The 25,639-nt window shown below is 40.7% G+C and overlaps 1 protein-coding gene across 1 annotated transcript in view; it reads right to left on the minus strand.

The window, feature by feature from the left end:
• The window catches only part of AASS (aminoadipate-semialdehyde synthase), a 61,577-nt gene extending 47,430 nt beyond the window's left edge, over positions 1-14,147 (minus strand). The window contains exons 1-3 of the mRNA XM_039239684.1: positions 14,123-14,147; positions 5,781-6,008; positions 1,596-1,772 (exon numbers count right to left, since the gene is read on the minus strand). Coding sequence (XP_039095615.1) covers positions 1,596-1,772; positions 5,781-5,993 — 390 coding nt within the window. The 5' untranslated portion in view covers positions 5,994-6,008; positions 14,123-14,147. The remainder of the gene's footprint in view (positions 1-1,595; positions 1,773-5,780; positions 6,009-14,122) is intronic.
• Between the last annotated feature and the right edge of the window lie 11,492 nt (positions 14,148-25,639).

Raw genomic sequence — 25,639 nt, forward strand, 5'->3', positions numbered from 1 at the left:
ACAGGTCCTCCGTTGCTTTTATGTTTGTGAAGTCTCCTGTCCTCTGCCTGTTCTCAGGTTCTAGTCTAGTTGCTAATGCTCTAACACCCTTACCCCAGGACTGGGACCTTGGCCTTCTCTATCCACACTCACTACCTACCTTCATCCAGACTCATGGTCTTAGATGCCATCAAGTCTCTGATAACAAAATGCATGTGTCAGGAGGAGCCGCCCTCCTGGGCTATAAACTTGTATCAACAGCCGACTCAGTATCTTCTTAAAATCTCATGTCTAAAATCCAAAGCCTCCTTAAATGTCTAATGGACGAACTGAACTCAACAGGCCCTAAAGTCGATTCCTGATCCTCCCACCGAAGCCTGCTGCCTCTAGTACTAGCATCATCTCAGTCGGCGGCAATTCCTTCAAATTCTCAGGCTAAAACCTTGGACTCCTCTCTGATTCTGTTTTTTCTCATATTCAACAATCATTTCATCAGTAACCCCTGCAGGATCTCAAAAATAAACCAAATCTTGGTCTGTGTATCACCACCTCATTGCCACCACCCTCACATGAGCCACTGTCATTTGTAACCTGGCATCCATACTAGTCTAGACTAATAATCTTATCAATTTTCTCCTCCCACCTCCAATATTATCAACACCACAGGCTGAATAAGGACTTTAGGACATGATTTACTCTAACCCCCACTCAGCCAGACCTTCAGGACTTTGCACTACTCTGTTTTCGGTTTGGAAGACTCTTCTCCAATGGATATGACTTGATCCTTCACCTCCTTCAAATTTTTGCTCAATACCAAGGTGTTCCCTGATCATCCTATTTAAACTACTGTCACCACCCGTGGTGCCCAACACCCCTTTTCTCCTTCTGTATCATATTTATCTCTATCGCACATGTCTCCAAGTGATAGATGAGGTGTCTTACTTATATATTTATCATCTGTCTCCTCCCACTAGAACGTAAGCTCCATGAAGACAATTACTTTATTGCCATTGCACCGAGCGGTGTCAGACACATTACAGACACCAAGCAAATATTTGTTGAAGGACTACTTTGTGTTTTAAACAGTTGATAGTTTTTCCATAGTATTTGTTTCTCAAAAAAATATTTTTTCCTTTCTGAATGTTAACAAACGTAAAAATAATCCCCAGTCCAAGTCTGGCACTACAGAGCTGTGCAACCTGAGTTGAGTCACTTTGCCTCTCTGGGCTCCAAATGAAAACTGAGAGGGGTGGATTATATGATCCCTGGGGCTCTTTTCAGCAACAAAATTCTACAACTGACCAATTGTTCTTATAGATTGCTAATCATTTGGGGGAAAGACTCCTATCATTCTTTCCATTTGAGAATACAAAAAGAATGAAATTTGTTTGGTTTCTCTTACTACAATCTCCAAACTTGCACCGCAGAGGATCCCTAAAAGCAGCAGAACCATTCAAGCCAGAATTACTGGCTCACAGATCACCTTTCCCTCCAGAAGTGAATAACGTGATGTGTTTCCTAGATGCCAAAAGAAAACTAAAATGTCACTTGACAGTTAAGAGTAAAAAGAAATATTGTTTCTATGTCAACATTTATGATTACTGGTCACTAATTACCTTTCTTAGAATCTCATCCAACAAGCCCATATTGGCCTCCTGAGCCTTTATTGTGTGGGAGAAGAATGCATAAGTCTTCTTAGACATTAATTTTTCCTCCGGGGGTCTTTTAACTCCCAAGATGAGACAAGCTTCAGAAATATCCTCCTGAAGAACGCCACCAGCTTTAACATATTCCTGAAAATGCAGTTTTGGTTAAAAGTTATGTCCCTGATTTTTTGTATTCATGTTTTCTTTAATAAATAAGTGTAGCAATTAAAGGCACAATCTTTTGAAGGCATAGATTCTGTATGGATTAGAACAAATAACAGAAAAACTGTTTCTGATATTTTTACTTTCTGGCTACAGATCAATTTAACATGTTTGACTTTTGTAGCAAAAAAAAAATTAGAAAATTTACCACCTACTCTTATTTAAGAGCAGTTAATAGTTTAATCATAACCACTAGTGCACATGATTTAAAAGTACTTGTGAAATGTATAATTTGTATCAACAACGCATTGAAACAACCAATGCAAAAATAGTGATTTATTACTCAGGTTTTCTTTCTTTCTTTCTTTCTTTCTTTCTTTCTTTCTTTCTTTCTTTCTTTGAGAGACAGTGTGAGCAGTGTTGGGGGGACAGAGGGAGAGACAGAGAATCTTAAGCAGGCTTCACACTGGGTGTGGATGCCATGACTGTGAGATCATGACCTAAGCCAAAATGAAGAGTTGGACATTTAACCAGTTGAGCCACCCAGGCGCCCCTTCCTCAGGCATTTTTAAAAGAAAACATATATCTACAATGTTTACCTTACGTTCTTTCTTTCTTTTTCATTCAATTAGTATTTATAACTGCCCTACTCTGTCCAGTGGAATGTGCTAGAGATGAGATGATAAGACACAAAAAAAGGCAGACAACATCTATCCTATAAAGGAACTAACAAAATACAGCAAAAAGAAGTCAGGAGCACAGTAAATGAGACCAAATTCAAAAGAATTAAGCACGGCAGAATCTAAGTGATACAGTAGTTTAATGAATATTGAGACAATTCCTGGGTGAGATTATCAAGGAAATATGAAACTTTTAAGTGATCTTAAAGGCAAGGTAAAACTTGGAGAGATGGAGGTGGGAAATGCAAGGTGGTAGTGTCAGTAAGAGGTATTGAAGAAATATATATTCATCTTAGATTGAATAGCTAGTACATGGAAGCAATAGACAGGCATTTCAGATTTCTAAACAAAGGGGGTAGCATGATCCAGGCAGAATTAAAAGAGCATCAAAAGTGGCAGTTGAATAAAAGGAAGATGAATCTAGTTAAGAATCTACTTCAAAGGAAGCAATAGATGCATAAGAAAGACACTACAAGGATGAACATATAATTCATACTTCGTTTCTTTGAAAAGAATCTATTTGGCCATGTATAGTAGACTGCTTAAATAAATCACAATAAATCATGGAGTAGTTACAACCGAATAATTACAACACAGCCATTAAATGGAATGAAGCAGATCTCTATGAACAGACATGAAGTGAGTGCCAGGGTATGTTGCTGACTAAACAAATCAGGTGCAATAGCATATGTGTAGTATACAATCTTCTATATAAACTGGAGGGAAAAATATGAATACACACACACACACACACATACACAAACACACAAACACATGCACATTGTTGCAAACAGAAACATAGGAATAACAGATCAGAAACTAATGACAACAGGAACCTATGGAGTGGGTGGGAAGAGCATGTAAGGAATTAAGATAAGAGGAAGGCTTCTCTGCAGCACATCATTTTACATAGTTTTAAACTTTGAAACTTGTAAATGTTTCACTTATTTTAAAAATATAATTCAATCAAAAGGGATATGAAAGCAACCATTAAAATGTATAGAAAAAACATAAATAAATCCAACTCTATATAACATTGACAGCGTCACTACACATTGAATAATTGAAATAACTTGAATACGGCACTCTGAATATTTGTTGTGAGATGTATTCAAAAATCAAAGAAATAATTTTTAACTCAAAAAATATTAAACTCCATTTAATAGGTTTATTTTTGTATTGAGGTATAATTGACATACATTATATTAGTTTCAGGAGTACAACATAATAATCAATATGTGTATGCATTGTAAGTTGATCACCATAATAAGTCTAGTTAACATCCATCATTATGCATAGTTACAAAAATTTTTTTCTTCTGATGAGAACTTTTAAGATCTATGCTCTTAGTATTAATACGTTTATTGTTAGTAGTATATTAGTATTGCAATTCCAAAACTATTATATGTAATATAGGATAGAATAAAAAGTATGAATGTGTTATAAAGAATTAAAATTTTCATTGCTGGAGAAAATAGATACAAATATAAAATTTTAAAGGTAAGAAAAACCTGCAATGTTAAAGTTTTAATTGGAAATATCAGTATTAACTCATGATTAAATAATATATGTACACGTATATTATATGCATGTGTGTATTATATGTATATGTATATATATGGGGTGTGGGTGTGTGTGTGTGTGTGTGTGTGTGTGTGTGTGTGTGTGTAATCTGTGTATTTCTTAGGTTTGTCCACTAACAGGGCTAAGAGCGACAATATCTTAGTAAAAATAAGCACACCTAAGCCAGATATCAGATCTTGGTTTCTATGTACTAAAAGAAATCAGAGTTCCCTGATGAAATGGCTAATCCCAGGTGTGGGGCCAAAAAAAAAGGCGCAAGGTGAGGCTAAGACCATTTGTTGTTGCAGGAAACAAGAAAGCTCAAAAATAAATGAGTTCATGTCCAAAGGACATAGGACCACTCTTAAAGAGACCCTCTATCTCAAATGTGGGATAATTAGGACATTTTAAAAAATGGTTAATAGATTATCATAAGTGGAAAAGGCTCATGCATCTATAATGATACTTGAAAGAGCAAATGAGAAAAGAGAAACTAAAGGAAATCTCTTTTCTGCAGAAGAATATCAGCAAATAAACTTAGAAGAGTGATGAAATTAGAAAATCATCATTATGCAAACTTCCATGGGAAAAAAATGATTCAGGCAAAGATTATCAATGGATGCTAACATCTTGGCAAAAGACGGTTGAGACACAAACAAGAGATTCACAGGTCCCAAAATCTCATCCCACAGATGACTCAGTAATTACAAAGGGAAAAAGGTACTTATCCAATGGAGAGATCGGTGGGAACCACCTCAGCCAAGTGACCACCGATTTCTAACCTTGGGACAACCTGATATTTTGTGTCTCTGGTGTGATACAATGGGAAGAACATAGACCACTTATATAAAATTCATAGCAAAAGTGTTTAACCCTCAATCTAATCACCAGGACAAAAACCAGACTAATTACACCCAGAAGCAGATTATTCTACAAGTCAACTAGCCTGGACTCTTCAAAAAGAGTGCATGTGACAAATCAAAAGGATAGGCTGTTCTAGACTAAAAGAACTAAAGAGACATAACAATGAATGCAACGAACCTTAATTAAGCCTCAATTAAAATTTTTTTTTAATTTTTTTTTTATTTATTATTTCTAGGAGAGAGACAGCGTGAGCAGGGGAGGGTCAGAGAGAGAGGGAGTCACAGACTGAAACAGGACCCAGGCTCTGAGCTGGTAGTCAGCACAGAGCCCGACGTGGGGCTCGAACCCACGAACCATGAGATCATGACCTAAGTGAAAGTCGGACGCTTAACCGACTAAGCCAACCAGGCGCCCCAAGCCTCAATTAAAATTTTAAAAATCACCTTTGAGACAACGGAGAATTTGAGATGGGCTATGTGAAATGGTATTACGGGATTATTAATTTCTTAGGTCTGATGATTATGTAGGAAAGTGATTTATTCCTAGGAAATGCAGTAGTTTTTTACTGGCCTTTGTCTCCCCAGCCCCAGAACCAGGATCACACCTGGAGATGATGGCTGTAGGTCACCACCTCCTGCTAAAGGCAATCCCCCCACCCCTCAGCTGGAGAAAGCATGGAATGGGGTGAAAATAATACTTACTGCCTAAACACTGGACTCAAGTAAAAACTCTAACTAGAATCTCATTATAATCAAAGGAAAGGAATACTGTCATGTGGCACTTACGTGACAGTAACAAACATATGTTATTTTTACCCCGATGCTCCTTCGTTGTCGTATACAGGGTCATTTTATCCTCACATACTTAAAAAATTAGAAATGTTTACCTTGTCATGAATGGCCCGCCGGTTGGAAGGCTGTATTAAGACTTTGTAGCCCAGGTTGGTGATCCCTTTGATGTGCCGGGGGGCCAGAGGTGCCCTCCGTTCCCAGGCATTCACGTCCTCCCGCCTCACGGCCATCACGGCTTTGTGGTGCAGCCCTTGGGACCAGCTGAGTCCCAGCCTGCCCAGCAGTTTGGTCCTTTGTACTCGTAGCATCTTGAAACCTGGTGACTGTAAAGACATCATAAGACAACAGGACAACAAACAGCAGAAGGGCTCACAGATCAGTTCTGGTCTCCTGAGGAACCTGCTGGAAAATCCAACCACCTCAGATGTAACAGATGCAAGATAGAGAAAAGGGGAGGGAAACCCTAGGTGATAAAAAGCGCTCCTTCACCCAACCAACCTGAATTTCCACAAGTGAGTTTCTTTATTTCCAAAATAAAAAAGTACTGAGCAAATTATAGGACATTAACCAGTATCTGCTAAACTGAAGCAGTTTTTTATATACAGTAAAACCATGGTTGGTGAGCAGAATTCATTTCAGAAACATGCTTGAAATCCAAAACATTTGAATATCAAAGCAAATTTCCCCATAAAAAATAATGGAAGCTCAGATGATTCGTTCCCCAACCCAAAAAATACTCATACAAAATGATTACAATACTGTAATGTGATACAAAATAATAAGGAAAGTACAAAATATAAAGAAAAATAAACAAATTAACCTGCACTTACCTTCAAAAACCTTCGGGGCTGATGTGAGGGAAAGGAGAGAGGAGGGTTACTGTGTAGGACGACTTTCACTATCACTAAGGGAATCACTGCTATCTATTGGCTCAATGGAATCTTTTCCTTTTTATGCAAATTTAACAAGGAGCCTCTCCAATGACACTTGGTCCTGCCTCCTTTTGAGGATTTGGTGGAAATGGGACATTGCATTGTTAAACAGGTTTATCGCTGGCACTGCTACTGCCTTATGGGGATGGTGCTTTTCTACAAAGTTTGCACTGTTTCCCACATTCGACACATCTCCCTAATCTCATTTGAAGTGAGGGATTCCTCTGCCTTTTTCTCTAACTCCTCTGCAGACGAGATGCAGATGTAGACTTCTTATAAAACCTTGCAACTTCAGCCACTCGCATACCTCATTCTCGCTTCTCAACAATTTCCTTCCTAACTTCCACTGTAATCATCTTCTTACTGCCTTTCTTTTCAACCTTTTTCTGCATGGGGGGCCACTGGATATGCTCACACGGATTTTGACTATAGTACAGTGTTAATAAACTCTTGCCATATACTGTATTTAATGTCACTGGCAATAAGGTAGCAGAGGAAAGGGTCTCTGTCTGCAGGCAGCCTGACCTAGAATAGAGCAAAGCATTCCTAAACTTACTCTTGTATGGAAAAGCAAAGGGCTGTCCACAGGTGCTTTGAAGTGACAAAAAATATACTAGTGCCTGGTGTGGGCACCTTTAAACATTCTGAAAAACCACTGATTTCTGCCAAACACCATGGCCTGAGACCAAGCATCTGAGCATGGGAGACAATCACCCCTCAGCGAGCGAGAGAGCGAGAGCGAGAGCGAGAAAGAAAGAAAGAAAGAAAGAAAGGAAGGAAGGAAGGAAGGAAGGAAGGAAGGAAGGAAGGAAGGAAGGGAGGGAGGGAGGGAGAGAGGATCCATTGGCTTAGTTGTGATCATGTGACATTCAGCATCACATACTACATGTATTGCAAGACATGGCTCGTTTATCAAGTCAAAATGTGTTAGGAACGTTTGCTCATTTTGTGGAACACATGCAGAACACGCTACTTGCAATCCAAGATCTTACTGTGTATGTTTCATCAGCCATACATTCAGCACAAAAGTTTTAAGCATGCTAACCTACAATGCAAGGAAGATAATTTGTGTCACTTTTGATGGCTTAAAGGTTGGAATCCTATAATCACGTGCAAGATTCTTGACAATCCAGCTCCAACCTCTTCTGAGTTCTATCTCTGACCATTCCCTACACCAGTGCTACTCAAAGTGTGTTTGGAGCCTGTTGTAGGTCAGTGAACTGTTTTTTCACAGGTCCTGTATGAGCTATGTACAGAAAATGAAAGTAGGCACTTGTAAATCTTTATGTCACATGATCATTTTTGCAGTGATTCATTGTTATTGAATTTTATTAAAGTATTGGTCCTGGCAGATTGGAAATTTAAGAAAACAAAACTGACATGTTTCTTCAACCATAGCTGTTAGAAGTTTCACAGACTTAACCCCCCCTGACCCTTCTATTACTATAAACATGCTGTTTCCTGTTCAGGGCTTCCTCTCCGTACCACTTCCTTCTGCTACTATATTAAACCCAGACCTATCTCAACTCGTTTTCTAACCGCTTTTCCAGATTGCATAATTGCACTCATTTATTCAATCAAGACATGTTTACAAGAGGCTTACTATGTGTCAGCAGAGAGTACGTTTTATATAAAAGCTTAAATATCAAACAATGCTCTGTTCCTCTTCAAATGGTTACCCATACTTGGCAGTCAAATGTCATGTCAGATGACAACTTGCTGGATCATTTCAATGTTTTTTATGTTTAAGGATGGCATGAAAATATGGGGACTAAATGATGTCACACCTTCTAGAAACTTCCCACCAATCACTGCTAACAGAGATCAAAATTCTTAAGGAACGCATTTCTGTTACATCAGACTACAGTCTCTAAACGAGACTCACTTTACATACAAGACCTTTTGTTTAAATACTGGCGCATACAAGTGCATTTCCTGGGGGCAACGACCTGCTACTTGAGAAAGAAAAATTATAGGTCAACTCCCAATGCAACAGACTAAAAGAACAAAGCAAACAGCAAGGAGGTCAGCTGAGAAGCTTTAGAAAGAAGTGGGGATGAGCACTGGGTGTTATATGGAAACCAACTTGACAATAAACTATTTTAAATAAATAAATAAATAAAATGACTGTATGTATCATAAGAAAGAAAGGAAAGAAAGAAAGAAAGAAAGAAAGAAAGAAAGAAAGAAAGAAAGAAAGAAAGAAAGAAAGAAAGAAAGAAAGAAGAGGGACAGGAAGAAAACTGATGCACACAGCAAGCGAACTCGCTGATGTTAGAGCTCAGGCTAACTTCTACTTGGCCAAAATACTGATGGGCAAGACCGCCACATACCCTAGATAATTTTTGGCTTATTTAGTTTTGTTTTTAAAAGAGATTACATTAGGCCCAAACCCAAGCTCGAGTCCACAGCACTTCTCCCCCAAACCAAAGGGGAAACTGCAACATCCCATAGAACTGAAATCTCTATGTTCTTAAATAAAACCAATTCCAAAGACAAGTGAGGTTTGTTGAACACACAGATGAGCCCAGAAATGGTCCCATCTTCCGAGCAGGGGCTCTATTTCACACTCTGTAGGTGACCAAATGACCCTGCATCCACTATTCTTAGCAGCAATTCTTGGAGCCAATATGAGGGAACACATTCAGATAAGTAGGTCTCTCTCCTCATCCCAAACTTGATTTACAATCACACCCTCCCCTCACTCAGTGACTGTCACACCTCTTCCTCCCCACCTCCCTTGTCTGGGGTGGGGGGTATGGTGTAGGAGGAGACCAAACACACACACACTAGAAAAGGAAAGGAGCAGCGAGCAACACTCTGAAGTTTATTTGGGAAGCTGCTTTCACTTTCACTTCTTGTAGGGAAATCTCAACTCATAATTCCTGTAGCTTTGCTTTCAAAGAAATGCAACAATAGTTGTCAATGATTAAGCATTATGTACCAAGCACTAGGCTGAGCACTTTATTGACGTTATTCCACTTCCTCCTTGCAAAATCTTAATGAGTAGATAACTGTCATTATCTCCATTTTACTGATGAAAAAACTGAACTGGAGTCTGACCAGAGCTGTTGCTTTTAAGCAGAAGCAGGATTCCTGGGTTAATATTTAATACTCGGGATTTTCTCTTTGCCAAAGCCTGCAGATCCATACCATGTAGGTCTGATGCATGCTACTGCTGCCAGCTCGTTTCAGAAATAAATTAGATCCATATGGCATCAACTTTACTGGAGTAAATGATCAGTTTTCTCCCCCAGGATGGGGTGCTTCTGTGGAACCCTTTCCCATGTGCCACCGAAAAGCTTCCTGAGTCACTGCCAAGGTAAATTCTACATTTCTGGGTGCTTAGAAAAAAAAGATTCAATTATGGCAGGTATTACTGTGTCAGTAAGTGCTTGAACATTGAAATGGGATCTCAACATGGATCTTTCCAGGCCCACCATTCATTTCATACAAAGCTCATCAAGATCTGTAGCAGTGAGGATTTCTTTTTTTTTTTTAGATAGATTATTGTCAAGTTGGTTTCCATATAACACCCAGTGCTCATCCCCACAAGTGCCCTCCTCCATGCCCATCACCCCCCTTCCCCTCCCCCCCACCCCTAACAGTCCTCAGTTTGTTCTCAGCATTCAAGAGTCAGTGAGTATTTCTTAATTGCTCTTAGGGAGGGCACTGCAGTGTCTGGTCTTTCATGGAAATGCCCGGGCGGGCTGTTTTGGATTTCCCTGTCCTGAATTTTCCAAATTTGGATTTCCCTGTAGGCTTTTCCAAGAATACCAGGAAGTAAACATATTTCTGGCAATGTTTTCAATGAAACAAAGCAGGAAGACCCCTGGCATATCTATTGGCTCTAGTGAGTTCATTTGATGGTGTCAGGTGCTAATGACAGCCTGTAGCATGAGCAAGGAGAATGTGGGAAAGCAAGAAAATGAAAGGAGAAAACAAAAGAAGAGTCAGAGAGAAAAAGGAGGAGGAACAGGAGAAAAGGAATAAGGGGTAGAAAGAGAAGTGTCACATAGTCGGTGGAGGGAAATAAGACCCTTCCCCTGGCAATTTCTAAACAGTCTTTCCTTCAACACATGAAAGACCAATGTTCCAAATAGCATCAAAATGAAATTTAAAAGACTCTTCTCTATGTTTTTATAAAGCAAGATCAGCACTAAGATATACATTGACTTAGCTAGAACCGATCAGGAATTTGAAATGACTAAAAAGTTATGGGAGCATTATAGTGAATTACACACAAATGTACACACAACACATGTACTGCAAAAGGAGGAAGACTAAGTGGCTGGACTTAGCAACAGAACATACTCCGTGATACCACCCTACTTCTCTTTCCATCTTTCAATGGGGGGACGACTTAAGAACTTCTTTTAACTTCTAAATTATCCATCTTTGCAATATACACATAAGAATGGGGCAGAGAGAGGACATGCCTAAATGTTCTTAGTATTTTCTATCCTTTTCAAGAGAAGTTAAAAGGAAAATGGTCATTAGATGATAGGATGGATGGATGGAGAGAGAGAGAGACAGAGAGACACACACAGAGAGAGAGATGATAGACAGGGCAACCCTGGCATTCCATACATATCCCACCATTTTCTTTCAGTTACTATGAAATAAACCATGATCACTGAGTAGATCATCATCCTAAATCACATGAAGGAACCAAAGAAGATTTTGTGAGATGTATTCATAGAAGATTATATCTGAGGAAGAGCCCCCTACAAGGGCAGAGAACCACAGTTCCATGGCCAAGAGTTTTGGCCCACGCTGCATATTTGGTATTCAGACTATAATAATCCTGGAGAGGCCCAAAAGAGCTCCAAATTAATAAACACCTGGTGATGGCCTAGAACTAATCCAAATACCTCCTAACCGCAAGGCTTGCTGGAACTGGGCTTGAGCATGCACCAACACCATCCTCCATACTTTCACTTCCTCTTGCATAGGTATACTCTTTCATGCTTCCACATGAAGCCTTTTATAAAACTGTTAACAAACAAACAAAAAACAGGAGACCTGAGGCCTGGGGAGTCTAATATTAATTAATCTGGCCTCTGGTCTAAGAATATTCATGTTTTGAAGCAGCTTCTCAAAGTCATCTAAAGATCTAAGACCCATGACTCTTCTGATCTTTAGCCCACAAATTTAGTATCATTGAGATGGAATGCAAAGTTAATTTTAAATTGGACTCTTAGTCAAAATGTTTATCCCTTTGTCTCTTTACTAAAGTGTAAATGCCAACTCTGTGACCTTGGTACATAACTTGACCTATTGGTACCGCATCTGCAAAATGAATTCACATTAATATTAATAGCTACCTCTCAGGGCTATTGTGAAGTTTATCTGAGCTCATATGGGTAAGTACTGAGTACTGTCTTGTATGCTGTTAACGCTCAATAAATGTCAAGAACAGAAAAAGGTTCCAAGTCTGCTTCCTGCTCAAAGGTGAGCACAACCGCACCACTCACAGAAAACGCTACCTTTCCTTCATCTTCGTCACACTGTGTATGTAATAAATCCTTCAGGAGGACTCCACATTGATCCCCCCTCCCTTCTTTACATTTTTCCAGGAAAACAAACTGGAGCCCTGTAAGCCCTCTCTCACCCTTCAGGCATGGGTGTTCAAGATAAATAACTATTTTAATACTGTATTTCATTAAATTTGTGACACATTTTTTCACATTTTAGCATCCCTGAAAGAGGAATGCATTCTACAATCGACGGCATCTTAGATTAAATGAAAAGGGTAATAATATTGTTATTTCCCATGAGAAATATACCATTCCTGTGATTCCAGGAATTCCATAGAATTTTCTTGTGATCTCACCAAGGAAATTTGCCACTGTTTGCAATATTGTTTCTATGAGATAATTAATAAGATAATGTTTGGAAAAATGAAAACTTTTGTTAAATGGGCACTGCACACATACCAAAGATCACTTCCAAAATCATGAGCCAACGTCTGTTCAGGCTTAAATAAAGTCTTAGTTGGGGGTGGAAGGGGTGATTCCATTGCAAATAAATCAAAGTTCTGATGACGCTGTCACCAGTAACAAGCCAGAGAGACAACAAATACGATTGTCTGGAGAGTGGGAACGTCATTAGGGAAAGTTGGTCTAAATCTTTGTCCTCCTAATTCACTTCACAGAATGGTCACAAGTGTACACTGTCAGAAGGTCATGTAACCCTAGATTCACTAATTATTATGGAGAAAAAGGGAGGGGGTAAAGCAAGTGACAAAATATGCACAGAGAGACATACAGGCATCCATGCAAAGTGCTATTGGTGACCTTTTTGTTTTGCTATGAAGTATGTGATCGCTAGCTCCTGGGTCAATACTGCGGTCCCATGAGTAGCTACATGGGCATAATCACAGCTACATCTTACCCACATTCTGATAACTGATGGCCCACAATATAAAAAAATGTGCACCTTTGTGCAGGTTACTGAACATTCGCTCTCTCCTTTCCTTCCTCTCCCACACTTCACCTCACTCCCCTAAAATCCATGTCTGAAAAGCACATCTCTTCGGGAAGTTGTCAGGGCATTTAGCCCAACTCAATCAAGCAGAGGAGGTAACAAATGGTCGTCTGCTTGAGCCCCTTCCTCGCGTAAGTGCTCGCCCTGGCCTCAGAGCCCCAAGGTGTCTCGGCAGGTTAACTTGCTAGGTCCATGAGAGAGTAAACTGGGGGCGGCAGTTTACTGGGGGGACTAGGGGGAGGAGCCCTATATCAAAGAGAATGGGCAGCCCAAGATGGTCAGGGTGAGAAGTTCATGATCAGAGTTTGGCTAAGCAAGCGAGAGCTGGAAAGGTCAACCGGCAAAGGCGCACAAAGAAAGCTGTGGGTAAGGCCGAGGATTGCCCCCCACAATCTCCATCAACCACACCCTGCACCCAGTAAACCTGGTAAATCAGCGGAGAGTCTGAGAATTAACTGGGTGTTCGTTCTACAGCTTCAACACCTATCCTTTATCCTCCAGCAACCGCGCCTTTTTCGGAAGAAAGAGAAGAAAGAAAAGGAAAGGAAGGAAGGAAGGGAAGGAAGGGAAGGAAGGGAAGGAAGGGAAGGAAGGGAGGAAGGAAGGAAGGAAGGAAGGAAGGAAGGAAGGAAGGAAGGAAGGAAGGAAGGAAGAAAGAAAGAAAGAAAGAAAGAAAGAAAGAAAGAAAGAAAGAAAGAAAGAAAGAAAGAAAGAAAGAAAGAAATTGCCACCCTTTCTCTATTCAGAAATTCCAGAACGGCGCGCACAGGCCTCGCTCGCTCCAAGGGAAACGCTCGGAAGGGAGGCCCAAAGGCTCGCCACCCTCTCCCTCGCCTGTCCGGGCAACGGCCGAGTTCCGCCGAGTCTCCAGGTCGCCCGCGGCGCCGGGAGGGGGAGGCAGAGCTCGCCCGCCCCTCTCGGGGGACAGTCGGAGCCTCGCCGGCGACCTCCAAGCGCATCTCGCTGGCTGAGCCCACCGCCCGTCGGCTCAGCTCCTTCCGGGCGGCCCTCCTCACCTTGTGGTCTCTGGTGTGCCGACCGGTCCCGCCGCCCCCGAGCTCCGAGCTCCGAGCTCCTAGGTCCGGACTGGGCAGGCTCCGAACTCCCAGCAGAAATTGGGATGGGAGCCGGGAGGAGGAGGTGGTTGCTCAACTTCTGAGGACGTCACGCCTCTTCCTCCCGCAGCCAATCAGCGGCCGCCCTGAGGGAACAACCTTCTGCTCCGCCAATCGGCGGCGCTGCCAGGTGCTAGGTCATGCCCTTCCCCTGCTCCTCCCCGAAAATCCGTCCGCCTTCTAGATCTCTGACCTGCGCGCGTCCTTAGCTGGGGGCATCACGTCCTCCCAGGACTTTGTCACTGGCCGTAGCAAAGGACAGGCGGAGACACTGAAGGACGAAAACAGTCCGGGCAAGATACACTAAATAGAAGTGTGTACCTGCTGGAAAAAAGTTGCAAGCTCACGTGTATTACGTTTGTTTAGCGATATACACTTCTCAAAGCATTTTTGCAGCTTCATAACAAGCCTATGAAGCCAGATGACAGTTCTTAGAACAGTTGAAGAGTCCAACAAACTGACGCTAGGAAATTAAGTGTAGTGTATACACATCCAATGAATATTAAAAATCTATGTGTATATGACGCAGTCTACTACTCTTAAAAAGTCTTACGTGGCCCTAGGACAGGAAGAAATGCATTTCATAAAGACTCGCCTCAGCACTAGACTCCGAAGAAATGCCAGATGCTCATCTGTGGTCCTCCTCGGAAGCCAATGGCCGAAGAGTAATAATTGTCCCTCCTGTTTTTATAACTTTCTCCAACACTTAGACTATTCTCATACCTACCACAGATGTATTTAACCATGAAATTCTCGTGTCAACAATCTAGAGCTTGGAACATTCTTATTAACTCCACTTGTACTCAAGTGCAGAGAAAATGAAAATCTTTTCTGCAAACTGAGACTGTCCTCTGTATCTTTAACTTCAAGTACCCCAAGATCACATTCTTAATCACTCCTCTAAAGCCTTCCCTTCATGCTGTGTTTCCCAGCTCCATTCTTGACATCACCAGCTTCCTAATCACCACTGAGCCAGGCCTGAAACACCACATCGGCTTCGATTCTTCCTGCAGCCTGTCAACCTTAGCCCTGGTGGTGATTCAGTCCTTTTTAGTCCTTCTACTACCTCCCTTACCCAAACCCCTTTTATATACTACCTAGATTATATTCCCTGAAGGACACAACTCTGGTCATCTCATGAGCCTGAGCTAAAGCCCCTGGAACTATCCACTATTTGTGGACCATTGTGCAAAGTTCTTCACACAACATATGAGTTGCTTAAGATATGGCCAAAATCAGCCATCTCAGCTTTATTTCCACAGAAAACCAGCCTTTAACAGACCTGAGACACAATCTGTGCTTTGCTATATCCTTAAGGATTAAGAGCCTGGATCAGAATCCTTATTTTCCCACCTTACGCTGTAAATCGTGGGCAAGTTATTTTGTTTTGAAAAAAGCCTAGGTTCCCTTATCTGTTGATAGACTAACAACAGGAACTACTTCATGGGGGTTATTATGACAATAAAATAAGGTGATGACCAAAGCACTCTTCCAAGTGTCTAAAGAAACTGACGATTATTATTTATCTCCCCTCAGTGCCTCATGCTGTCCACTTATCTGTAATTCTTATTTACAAAAACACCCACCTCTCTGAAACTAATAGATCCTGCAGGGTTCAGCTCAAATGCCACTTCATCAATGAAACTGTCCCTGAATACTAAGCAGATATGATCTCTCCCTTCTCTCTTCTGTGTCTGCCTCTCTTGTTGTACTTACCACAGTCTTCCGTATACAATAGCCATTTCTATCTATCTTATCTCCATCCCTCACCTGTCATCATCATCGGCTCATAAAAACTTTAACAAAAGCAAGTATATGTTTGTGTGTTTAAATCCTTATTCATTTTTACTCCATTGCTTCTAACACAATACTATGCATATGACAGGTCAGTCAGAGTCTCAGGAGGAAAAAGATGGCACAATCCAACTGAGTAAATTAGGAGACACGAAAGGAGTAAGTGTGTGCAGCAGTAAAGGAAAGCAAAAAAAAAAAAAAAAAAAAAAAAAAAAGAGATGCTGCCACACGCTGGGACTAGCAACAGAGAGAACCACCTGCAAGACTTAATGTGGCCAGGGTAAGAGATTATTACCAGAAGCGAGAAAGAGCTCTAGCTGTGGTGTAGCTGAAGCTATAGAAGTGCCGCTTGATAGTGGTGGCCTTTTTTTTAGTAGTCAGAAAGCTGTCTAAAGAACCAATAACCACCAGAAGGAGTTACCTAAGGCAGGAGTCAACCAACTTCTTTCTGTAGAGGGCCAGAAAATAAAGTCTTTAAGCTTTGCAAGCCATAAGGCCTCTGCCACAATTACCCAAATCTGTCATTTAGAGGGTAAAAGCAGCCAAAGACAATACTTAAGTGGATGGGTGTGGTTGGGTGCCAATAAAAGTTTATTTATAAGAACAAATTACAGGCCAGATATGGACTGGGGGCCATAGTTTACAAACCCCTTGCCTAGGTAATGAATAACACCCCTTCATTCTCCAGAACACAAGGAAAGGCAGAGGATTGGTGCAATCCATAAATGTTAGTCCCTCAGGGACAGAGCAGGTACCAAAGGGGGCAGAAATTTTAGAAGATTCAAAGGATAATATTCAGCACAAAAGGTGTTCAGCAAATGCTTATTGAAATTAATGAATCATATGACTGGTTACTGTGGTTTACTCTACAAATGGTTGAACACTCATGGGGAAACTATATTTTTCTGGATGGACAAATTTGGGAATGGGCCCTGGACCATGGTGCTCAGTCAGCTTCTCTCTTGCTTTAATTTGAAACCCCATGCACTTCTGACCTGCCCTCACCTTGAAGAAATATTAACCTGGTCCCAAATCCCTCTTCTGTGAATTCTAAACTACTGTTCAAATGCTTATGGTATTCAGGAATTTTGCTAAATATGCACAGGAAAAATACTAGTCCTTAAAATGGAGAACTAACATGTTTTCATTGTAGTGATATTTGTTGTATAAGTGTGAGAGTTCTCAGAAATTTCTTCACAATGAAAAGGGCAACAGATGAGATTAAAACAAAGCTTGGATATACCCCAAATCTTTCTTTTCCCCATCAGGACAGTGGGAAATATCATAGAGTTGACATGAAGATTAAGTGATGCATGTTCTCAATATATGTGAGCTAGTATTGGTGCTTATTATTTTATTCTAGCTCATCTTCCCCTCCCTTTTGTGTGTGTGTGTGTGTGTGTGTGTGTGTGTGTGTGTGTTCAGAATTCACTCTCAAACATAAGTGAACTTTGCCGTAAAGAGAAAAGAGGTGGGCATTTGGAGGGAGGAGGTGCAAGGAATCCAGCATACTATTAAGTTTGGTCTATTTATATCTCAAGATTTTAAGTTTCTTACATGAACAGCAATTTTTGCCATATCACCCATAATCTGTCCACCCTAATACATTATTCTGTTTTGAAGACAATTTTCTTATAGGCAGAAAGTACAAAGCCAAATGTACAAAATAAAAATCATTTAGGAAGGGAAAGTTTCTAAATGACAATCACTATTGTTGAGTCCCCAGTTATCTTAGGAATGAAACATACCTTCTTTATCTTCAAGCAATTTAAAACTCTGATCAGGTAAAGCAAGAGCAGAAACCACCCACGGATAAACCGTAATTCCTGCCAACAGGTTTGTGTGGAGTTGGTGATGTCCTGGAGGACTGTCCCCCTCCCACCCTTTCATCAGAAAGCAGAGAAAACTAATTCTAATTTACCTCCTCTCCCATTGGCAGCCCTTAAAGAGCATTCCTGAAGAAAATAAAATGCAAGAAAATGCCAAGTTCCTTGGCATTTCCAGAGTCAATCTTTGTTGGTTTCTAACATTTCACCAAGTCCTCAAGGGTGTGGGCATCCCTTGAGAATTATGTGTGTCAGTGTACCTCACTAGGTACTGAGTTTGCTGTCCATCATTGCCTGCTTAGTGACAGTTATTAGAAGTCTACTAGGACTTACAGATTTTCAGTTAGGTATCATTGTATTTTATAAATTGGTTGAGAATTATGTGCTATAATAATATAACCAAATTTGGGGAATGGAAATTTTGGAGTGTATCTCCCCTACAATTGATGGATCTAATATATTCAAATCAAGAAAGAAAACCCAGTGCTCATCTCTCAGTCTTGCTTGAATGAAAGTCTCACGAGAGAAGGTGTCTTGAAGCACTGAGAAAAGACCGGAGAAAGGAGGCAGGAGGGAACTAAAGCAAAAATAAAACACAGATCTAGTTTTGCTGGAGTTATTTGTAAGTTAATTGAGGTGGGGGCAACCAGCAGCCCAGGTAGAGGGCAAAGGAGAGTGAGGACCTCCTCATGTGAGTCCCAGTCTGAGTCAAGTGCTGAATAAAACCAATCATTGTCATCACACCCTAGAGACAGGAAGGAGGGGGGAAAAATAAAACTTGGGTTTTTGAAGCATAAGAAGTAGCAGCTAAGAAAAATAACCTCAGCATAAGCAAGTTCATAGCAGAAAGCAGAAAACCAGATGAAGAAAGAATCCCTGACATTGAACCAACTCTCATGATAATTGCCATTTATATTGTTCATCAGAAAAATGTAATAAACTTGAAAAGAACAGAGAAAGAACACCAGAGGAGGATGTTCCTGTTGGCTGGTGTAATGTTGACACTGCCCATGATAGGTACAGGCCCCTTTGTCACTAGCACTTACTATTACTGAAGGACCCCAACCCTCTTAAAACAAAACAAAGGCCAAAGACAAGAACTTATGAAATAACCAGAGTGCCGCCCGGGCCAACACATATAGGCTAACTGCAAATGTTTGTTAGCTATTTTGTAAACATGGTTTAAGTAAACACTTCCCCTGCCCTACGAAACTAACTGCCCACAATGTCAAAGATGTGTCAAGACACACACCACATCAGCGTATGAACTCGTAGGAGTCAGAGACTCTGTGCTCTGTGTCATTGGAATCCACCATGTCTACTGCTCACCGTACATACACAGAGGCCTGAGGGACCCGTGCAGGTATGTGGAAAATATAGATTTGAACCATGGATAATACAGGGAAATGACAAGAACAGAATGGAGAGTGGAAAAAACAGGGATGAAGAGAGAAGTGAGCAGAGGGGCCAGCGGTACAGCAGGAAAGGCAGAATTTGTTCACCGCGTGAGTCCAGTGGGACGGAAACAAGAATGAGCTGCCAGTGCGAACAGAAGAGTACTTCAAAAAGAGAAAAGGTTTTGTGAAAACACCCAAATGTTAGAATACTTCTGTTGAATTTTAAGAAAGGAATTAATTCAAGAAACTTTTCACAGCTAGCAATCACATCCGCTGCTTAGTACCTCTCTCTCTTGGGCACAAGGCTGCCCTTGCCTGCTTACATCCTCAGCCTCCTCCCTGAGCCCCAGCCTCTTGCTGGCTGTGGTGAAAGCACCATGGTGTGGCTTCTGGAAGTCTGGCTGTTGTATCTTCTGAGCGCCAACAGAAAGGTACCTTCTCGACGGAAAGGAAGGTAACTGCATCCTAACTCACTTCAGTGGCCTTTGTACTGAGTTGAATAGTGTCTTCTCAAAATTCATGTCTACCTAGAACCTCAGAATGTGACCTTGTTTAGAAATACAGTCTCTGCAGGTAAAATTGAGGTCAGAATCAAGATGACATCATACTGGATTCAGGTGGGTTCTAAATCCACTGAAAATGTCATTATAAGAGACAAAAAATAAAACACATGGAGGCACATGGAAGAGGGTCATGTGAAGACAGAAGCAAAGCTTGGAGTCATGCTGCCCCAAGCCAAAGAAGCCCAAAGCACCAGGAACTGGGAGAAGCAAGGGAGAATTTTTTCTTCCTCCCCTTAGAGCCTACAGAGGGAGCATGACCATTGCCAATACCTTGATATTAGACTTCTGGTCTCCAGAACTGTGAAACAATAAATTTCCGTGGTTCTAAACCACTCAGTTTGTGGCATTTTGTTATGACAGCCCTGGGAAACTAATGCGCTTCTCAAATCACCAAAGAGCCAGGCTGCCTTCTAATGACTGGGTGATCATTTGTGTACCATTATCTGAAAACACAAAAAGAAGTAAAATCATACAATGAACAAATAAGGTGAAAATGTACAATAACTGCATAAGCAGGAATTTAAGGTCAAGATTATTTTGTTGGATTGATCTTTGACAGGTTGTTTGCTCTAAATGTCTAGTAAAACAGAAGCTAAGCTAGAACTTCACTGTGAGCTCTGTAATCAATTTGAAAAACAGGTACACTGAGGCTGTTTGATCCTACTTTTGAAAAACCTATGCCGGGGCGCCTGCATGGCTCAGTCAGTTGGGCAGCCGACTGCAGCTCAAGTCATGATCTCACAGTTTGTGGGTTCAAGCCCCACGTCGGGCTCTGTGCTGACAGCCAGTTCAGAGCCTGGAGACTGTTTCAGATTCTGTGTCTCCCTCTCTTTCTGACCCTCCTCTTCTCACACTGTCTCTCTTTCTCAGAAATAAGTAAAACACAAAAAATGTTAAAAAAATAATAAAAGACCTATGTCTAAGGATTTTGGAGAAGCATCCTTATACCTACATTTTCTGTAGACCCTTTCAGCAAGAGTATCACAGTATAAACTGTGAAAAGAAAAGTGGTGGAAACAAACTTGTTTTTAATCATTTTCATTCTTGACAAGTTGTCTGTAACTTGTGCTCCCTCATTAGGTAGGCTGAAAAAAAGCTTAATAGAGAATTGGTGAATACTATCTTGAAAATAGCATCATTGTTATTATACATGGTACACTGGGCACAATAACCCCCAGAATGTGAGAGAAAAGTCAGAAAAGTATCACCCTCACGTGAAACAGGTCAACAGCAACAAAATGGAGGGGAAAGTGGCCAAATTTAGAAATAGTTTCTAAATGAACTGCTGAAGGACTAAGATGTTTCCCAGCTCTTCTGCACAAGACTCTGTGTCTTCTGACAAGGGCCTCTGTGAGATACAATAACATAAGTGAACCATAACTTAATTGTTGGCTTTCTGCCTGAAGGAATGATATGGTAGGAAGAGTAGTGAAATTTATGGCAACTAAAAAATGTAAACAGGGTCTTGTGCATGAAAGAGTGTCCTCTGGCCACACCAGCAGAGTGTCTGTGTCCCTCCACTAGAAACACAGGGACAGATCCAGACACTGAGGAGTCTGGAGGAATTTTTTTTTTTTTTTAAGTAAGATCTACCCCCAGCATGGGGCTTGAACTCACAACCCCAAGATCAAGAGTCACATGCTCTACCCACTGAGCCAGCCAGGCACCCCTGGGGGGAACTTTTTAATAAAAAAGGCAAAATTGGGAATGCGAAATGAAGTACTAAAGTAAGTATTTATAAATACAAAGAAAAAAGGGGTGTCTGGGTGGCTCAGTCGGTTAAGCATCCAACTCTTGACCTCAGCTCAGGTCTTGCTCTCAGGGCTGTGGGTTCAAGCTTTGCAATGCTGGGCATGGAGCCTACTTAAAAAAAAAAAAATTCACAATGAATTCTTAGAGGCTTCCCAATTCAGGTCTCATTCTTCTGAAATCTCTTTAAGCAATTAACCAAAAATGTGTCCATAGAAAGTCTTCCGGTTGCAATTCTGGCTTCCCCTCTACTTAAAACAGGCTGGAGCTCCCAGCCACTCCCAGCATTCACAGGGCTTATGTAAGGGAGGGGCCAAAGCTGAAGGGTATTTTTTTTTTTTTACTTCCTATTACATCTACCTCCATAGAGAAGGTTGCATCCAGTTGTAACACAGACTACCCTGCATAGGAAAGGATGCACGGTCAAGCAGAGACATGTACTTCTAACTGCAAATCAGTAACAAACTGACATTTTGGCTTTCAATCTCTTTTGAGTTCAATCTGCATGAGTCACTTCCTAAGAACAAAAAGTGCTAACAACAATGAGGGAGGTTGAATCTGGGGGACCTTAGCTAATAATATACTGAGAATCACTAGTTGACCAGCCAGCCACACTATATTTTTGACATTTTCAACAAGTGCCACCTGATTCCAAGCCCATATAGCCACTTAGCAAGAAACATTCAACTCTTCTCCTTCCCAGAAACACACACACTCCTCACAAGATACAGCGCACTCCATTTTTAAAAGACCAGTCATGATCTCAGTTTAGGATAAATTTATATCTAATATGTTCTTGGCCTTGATTGTGCATCAGAATCACAAGTAAGAAAAGTGTTCTAATAGTGATACATAAAATAGATTTTTATTATTTTTATTTTATTTTTTAGAGAGAGCACAAGAGCATGAGCACGGGAGGGGCAGAGGAAGGGGGAGAGAATTTTTTTTAATGTTTATTTATTTAGTTTTGAGAAGAGTGAGAGTGCAAGCAGGGGCAGGGGACAGAGAGAAAGAGAGAGAGAGAATCCCAGGAAGTCTCCATGCTGTCAGCTTACAGCCCGATGTGGGGCTCAATCTCACAGCCATGAAATTATGACCTGAGCTGAAGAGTCAGAAGCTTAACCGACTGAGTCATCCAACTGCCCCACAAGATAGATTTTTTAAGAAGAAGAATAATCAATGCCATTAGACCAAGGGATAAATTAGTGCCTTAGTTAAAAAGAATCACATCTTGTTTCCCTGGGACAAGGTCTAGCAGTTCTCTTCATGAAATGGAGAGGGGTTGTGCTTTTTAGAAGAAGAATTATGTTTCATGCATATTTTATTTGAGATACTGTAGAATATGTCTAGATACAGGTGTCTAATCACTGTGTACTGAAAAATACATTTAAGCATGTCTTTACCTTCTGGTAGAGTGTGAGCTCAATGAAGTCAGATAATGTACATTATTCACCTTTATATTCTTGGTGTCCAGTTCAGAGCCTACCATACAGAAGCAGCTCAATAAATATTTATGAACAAATGAGCAAATAAGCAGACCTATGAAGGAAATTAACTAGTGTTCGATAATCTGTTTAGGAACTGAACCATCTAGACTGAAGCTTTTCCATGCATTTGCCAAGTCCCAAAGAGAGACAAGAACTCTGGTACCTGAAGCAACGATGTCTGGAAACTCTGATTCTCTCATTCTATCTACTTAGCCATCAGATTCTCCCAGACTATCTTCTCTTGGATTCTTCACTCCCTTACTCCACATGCCCATAAATTCATACCACTACTCCTTGCTATTACTCCATAATGTTGATCGCTCACCTAGAATTCTCTTATCTGCCCATATTCTCCATTTTCTGTGTTCTGTCTTTCAAGCTGTATTTCCCCTATTGCTTCCAGCTGCATTCCAAGCCGATGGCAGTCCTTACCTGGTCCCTCGCAATTTGTCCTTCCTTCCATGATGTAGCAGTCCATGTACTCGCAGGAAAGAAATAGTAAGCACAAAGACTGGAACTGAAAAGTTTAATGAAAGTATTATTTAAAGAGATGTGCACAAGGCTATGGGGAGCAAAAAGCTTGGGGAAACACCCAGAGACGAGCAAAAGTGGGAAATGATTGCCGCCCCAGAACTTAAGAAGCAAAAATAGTGAATGTTTCTTCCAGAGACTGAAAAAAGTATGGAGCCATCAAAGTGGAACCGCTGCGAGAAGATATATCCATAGAATAGAGCCTCTGCCAAATCTGTGACCAAGAAAAGGTGGGAGAGGGCTCTGACCTCTTTCTCCTCCTATCTTCCAATACACGTGGCTGCCTTCCTTTGACCAAACTGATTGGAAGCCAAAGGACAGATGAACCCTGATAATGGAATCCATAGAGGTCAGTGTCACGAAAGGTGAAGGGCATGGTATGGATCAAGATATGGGTGGAGAGAAGGAAGCAGAGAATAATTAATACAGTCCATCTCCCTTTTGCTTCCACTCTTGACTTTTTAGTGGATGAAGAACTTCTGGTCCCATCATGGAGTCATCAGCCACAGTATCATTGTTGAGTGATGTCAGCTTTTCCATACTTCCTATTGGAACCTAAACTGTAATGTTAGCCACCTTTAGCATTCTTCTTAAAATGGAAGAAGGAAAAGGAGAAAACAATTAATTAACTTAAAACTAGCTTCTATTGTGCTCTGAAGCTGGTCACAAGACCTAAATTGATAATAATAGCTTCCCTGTTTTACCACTCATTCCCTTACCCGCTACTACAGAATTCTTTTTGTTTTAAATTTCAGTATAATTGACAATGAATGTTACATTAGTTTTAAGTGTACAACATAGTGATTCAACTTCTGTATATGTTATTGTATGTTCACCACAAGTGTAGCTATCATCTATCACTATATGATGTTATTACACTATCACTGATTGTATTCTTTATACTATAACTTTTATTCCCATGACTTATTCCTTACCTGGAAGCCTATGTCTCCCAGTCCCCTCCACCATTTGGCCCACCTCCCCTATCCCTGTCTTCTCTGGCAACTATTAGTTTGTTCTCTATATTTATAGGTCTAATTCTACTTTTTTGTTTGTTTAGTCATGTGTTTTCTTTAGATTATACACTAGAGTGAAATCATAATATATTTGTCTTTCTCTGTCTGACTTTTATCACTTAGCATGATATCCTCTAAGTCCACCCATGCTGTTGCAAATGGCATGATCTAATCCTTTTTAAGGCTGTATAGTATTCCTCTGTGTGTGCGTGTGTGTGTGTGTGTGTGTGTGTGTGTGTGTGCGCGCACGCATATACATACCTGTCAGAACGGCTGAAATAAAAAACATAAGAAATAACAAGTGTGGGAGAGGATGTGGGAAACAAAGTTACCCTCATACACTGTTGATGGGAATGAACAGAATTCTTTACCTACTAAGTTACCCAAAACTTCTTTCCAAAAAAAATCTGCATCCTTGATATTTCTAATTTTATTAAGCTATTGCTGTTTTTCATTGATTAGTGCTTTGAGCTGGGAATTGTAAATTTTACATCTATCCCTTACATCCCCTCTCCAGAGCAGCCAGAAGTGTCCAATCTATCTCACAATTTATCTCATTGTTGCTGTAGCAACTAAGTGCCACAAATATTTGATCTCTCACTATTTAATCCTCTCCCTGGACTCTATCACATGCTACCTTCAATGATAATTTGAGTAATGTGATATTAACGTGTGATACACTATATGCCATTTCCCCCCACAAAGGAAGTTATCCATACTCTCAGCTATGTGAGCATTGTAATCCTAGAATGCTTCTTTCAGGACCTGCTTCCTGAGGTTACTTCTCAAAAAAGTCTCAGCAGAGTCTCAGCAGAAACATGATAATTCACTCAGAGAGTCACTTGGTATCTTTTTCTTCCCATACTCCAGACTTTGGCCAACCTAACACAGCAAGAAACCTTAAACTCTGGGGGTGCAATCCATAAAAGTCACAGACCAAGTGAGCCTCCTGGGATGCATAGCAAGCCAGAGAAACCTGGAGAATGGGTGTGTTGGAATAGTCAGATAATAACCACACATTTTTTAAAAAGTAACTTATAAAACTTAAGGCTGAG

This window comes from Hyaena hyaena, unplaced genomic scaffold (genome assembly GCF_003009895.1).
Source record: "Hyaena hyaena isolate Hyena2069 unplaced genomic scaffold, ASM300989v1 scaffold_161, whole genome shotgun sequence".
NCBI lineage: Eukaryota > Metazoa > Chordata > Mammalia > Carnivora > Hyaenidae > Hyaena > Hyaena hyaena.